The sequence below is a fragment of the Eimeria tenella genome, genomic scaffold, assembly GCF_000499545.2.
Source record: "Eimeria tenella Houghton genomic scaffold, Eth_scaff3134, whole genome shotgun sequence".
Lineage (NCBI taxonomy): Eukaryota > Apicomplexa > Conoidasida > Eucoccidiorida > Eimeriidae > Eimeria > Eimeria tenella.
The window spans coordinates 1-2,458 of record NW_013542997.1 but is presented as its reverse complement, the minus strand read 5'-3'; the positions used below and the strand labels follow the sequence as shown (position 1 = coordinate 2,458).

General features: G+C 57.6%; 1 protein-coding gene across 1 annotated transcript in view; it reads left to right on the top strand.

Moving 5' to 3' along the window:
- The window catches only part of ETH_00035880 (myosin heavy chain, putative), a gene marked incomplete at both ends in the record, with an annotated part of 4,610 nt that extends 2,244 nt beyond the window's left edge, over window positions 1-2,366 (top strand). Inside the window, 8 exons of the mRNA XM_013376101.1 lie at window positions 19-114; window positions 295-342; window positions 515-722; window positions 993-1,150; window positions 1,303-1,428; window positions 1,646-1,834; window positions 1,951-2,040; window positions 2,297-2,366. Coding sequence (XP_013231555.1) covers window positions 19-114; window positions 295-342; window positions 515-722; window positions 993-1,150; window positions 1,303-1,428; window positions 1,646-1,834; window positions 1,951-2,040; window positions 2,297-2,366 — 985 coding nt within the window. The remainder of the gene's footprint in view (window positions 1-18; window positions 115-294; window positions 343-514; window positions 723-992; window positions 1,151-1,302; window positions 1,429-1,645; window positions 1,835-1,950; window positions 2,041-2,296) is intronic.
- Window positions 2,367-2,458: the final 92 nt, after the last annotated feature.

Sequence of the window (2,458 nt, the reverse complement as noted above, 5' to 3'; positions counted from 1 at the left end):
CTGCTGCTGCTGCTGCAGGCTGCTGACGACTCGCGGCTCGAGCGGGAGGCGCTGGCGCTGCAGCTGAGCGCAGCAGAAGCAAAACTGCAGGCTGTCTCCAGCATTAAAGAAGCAGTAATTGTTTTTAATTTAAATTTTGTTTTTTAAATTTAAATCAAATTAGCTTTGCATTTTCTTGCTGCAGTTCACTTTACCGACTTTTATGTTTGCATTCTTCCCACATGTTTACCTCATAATTAATTAATTAATTATTTGCTGCTGCTGCTGCTGCTGCTGATGCTGCTGCTGCTGCAGGGCATAAACGAAAGGAACTGCCTCGAACAGCTGCAGGGCGCCAACGCTGTACGCTCCTTAGTGCTGCTGCTGCTGCTGCTTGTGTCCCGGGGTCGTAACTGCTGCTGCTGCTGCTGATGATGCTGCTCCAGTTGAGCTAAATACCAAAAGAGCGAAGACCCTAGACGTCGCTTGTGCTGCTGCTGCTGCTGCTGCTGCGCTTAATGGTGGCTCTGTGCAGAAGCTACAAAAGGAGAAGGAAGAGCTGCAGCAGCAGCTCGTGGAAGCAGCTAAGCGGCAAGAACAGCTGCAGCACCAAGAGCAGCTTCAGCAGCAGCAGCAGCAGCAGCAGCAGCAGCTGCTAGACTGCACGAGGGACCTCAAGGAAGCAGAAATGCAGCGCCAGGAACTTCTTAAAGAAGTTATGCAGTGGAGAAAGCTGGCAGCCTGTGGGGCTTTTTGCTGCTTGCCGCCGTTGCTGCTGCTGCTGTTGCTGCTGCTGCTGCGGCTGCTGCTGCTGCTGCTGCTGACGCTTTGGCCGCTGCTGCCGTCGCTGCTGCTACTGCTGCTGCTGCTGTCGCCATCACGGCTGATGCTGCTGGCGCCGTTGCCTTTGGTGCTTCAGCTGCTGCTGAGCAAGGACCCAAGTGAACAGCTGCAAGCATGTGGTGCTGCTGCTGCTGCTGCTGCTGCTTCTACTTTTGGTGTTGGTGCTGCAGCATTTGTAGTGGAGGAAACCCCCACGAGAGAGGCCTTCCGCCGCTGGCTGCTGCTGCTGGTCAACTCTGTCCAGGCGCTGCAGTTCACCAGCAGACAAGCAGAAGCAGAGCTGCAGCAGATGCAGCAGCAGCAGCAGCAGCTGCAGCAAGAGCTTGCGGTAAGGCTGCGCACAGAGCTGCAGCACCCCCTGGCTCGCTGCAGCCCCCGGCGGGAGGCTTGCCCCCACGGGAGTTGCTGCTGCTGCTGCTGCTGTTGCTGCTGACGGTGTAGCTGCTGCTGCGGCTGCTTGTTGTGAGAATGCTGCTGCAGCACCAAAAGGACCTGGTGGCTGCGCTGAAGCTGCAGGTAGCCGACGCAGAGCTGCAGCAGCAGCAGCAGCAGCGGCAGCACCAGCGGGCGCTGTCAACTGAGAAAGCAGCTAACGAGCTTCTTCAGGTATGGGCTTTGTTGCGTGCAGCAGCAGCATCAGCAGCAGCAAGAGCAGCAAAAGCTGCAGCATCGGAATCAGCAGCAGCAACAGCAGCAGCAGTGCATGCGCATATTTAAATGCACAGATTTGTCTCCATAGTTGAAGCCTGGACTGCAGCGATTAACTGAGTGCTGCTGCTGTTGCTGCTGCTGTTGCTGCTGCTGTTGCTGCTGCTGTTTTCAGGTCAAGCTTGCTGGCGCACTGCATGCAACCAGCGAGCAGATCGAGCGCCTGTTGCAGCCGGCGGCAGCAGCAGCAGCAGACGGCAGCAGCGACAGCAGCAGCAGCAGCAAGCAGCTGCAGGAGCAGCTGGCTGAGTCACAGGAGGAGATAAAACGCATGCAGCAGCTGCAGCAGCAGCAGCAAGAGCTAGTACGGCGGGAGTTTTGTGTGTCTGTAGTCAGTGCACTGTTGGCTGCTTGTGCTGCTGCTTTGAGCATGAACCTAGCTACTGCTTGCTGCTGCTGCTGCTGCTGCTGCTGCTGCAGCTGCAGCGCCAGGAGGCGGAGCTGCAAAGACTGCGACAAGCTGATAGGCGGCATGCGAGTGCTGCACTTGAGGGCGAACAGCTGGCTCAGGTTTGCTGCAGCTCTTGGCGCTGCTGCTGCTGCTGCTGCTGTTATTGCCGCTGCTGCTGCTGCTGTTGCTTTCGCTGCTTCTGCTGCTGCTGACCTGTTGCCGGGGCTGCAGCAGCCGCAGGGAAAGCGGGGCGGGCTCGTTTTTGAGGCGTTGTTTTCGGCGTGCAGGCTCGCTGCTGCTGCTGTTAATGATACTGCTGGGATTTCCTGCTGCTGTAAATGACCTGACTTGCTGCTGCTGCTGCTGCTGCTGCAGGAGAATGCTCGTTTAAAGGGGGAGCTGCAGCGAAAAGCTGCTGAGGCGGCGGAGCTTGAGAAGCGTCAAGGTACTGTGCTGAGCAGACACAGCACCTGCAGCAGCAGCAGCAGCAACTGGAGCAGCAGCAGCAGCAGCAGCAAAAGGGACCCGCCGCGGGAG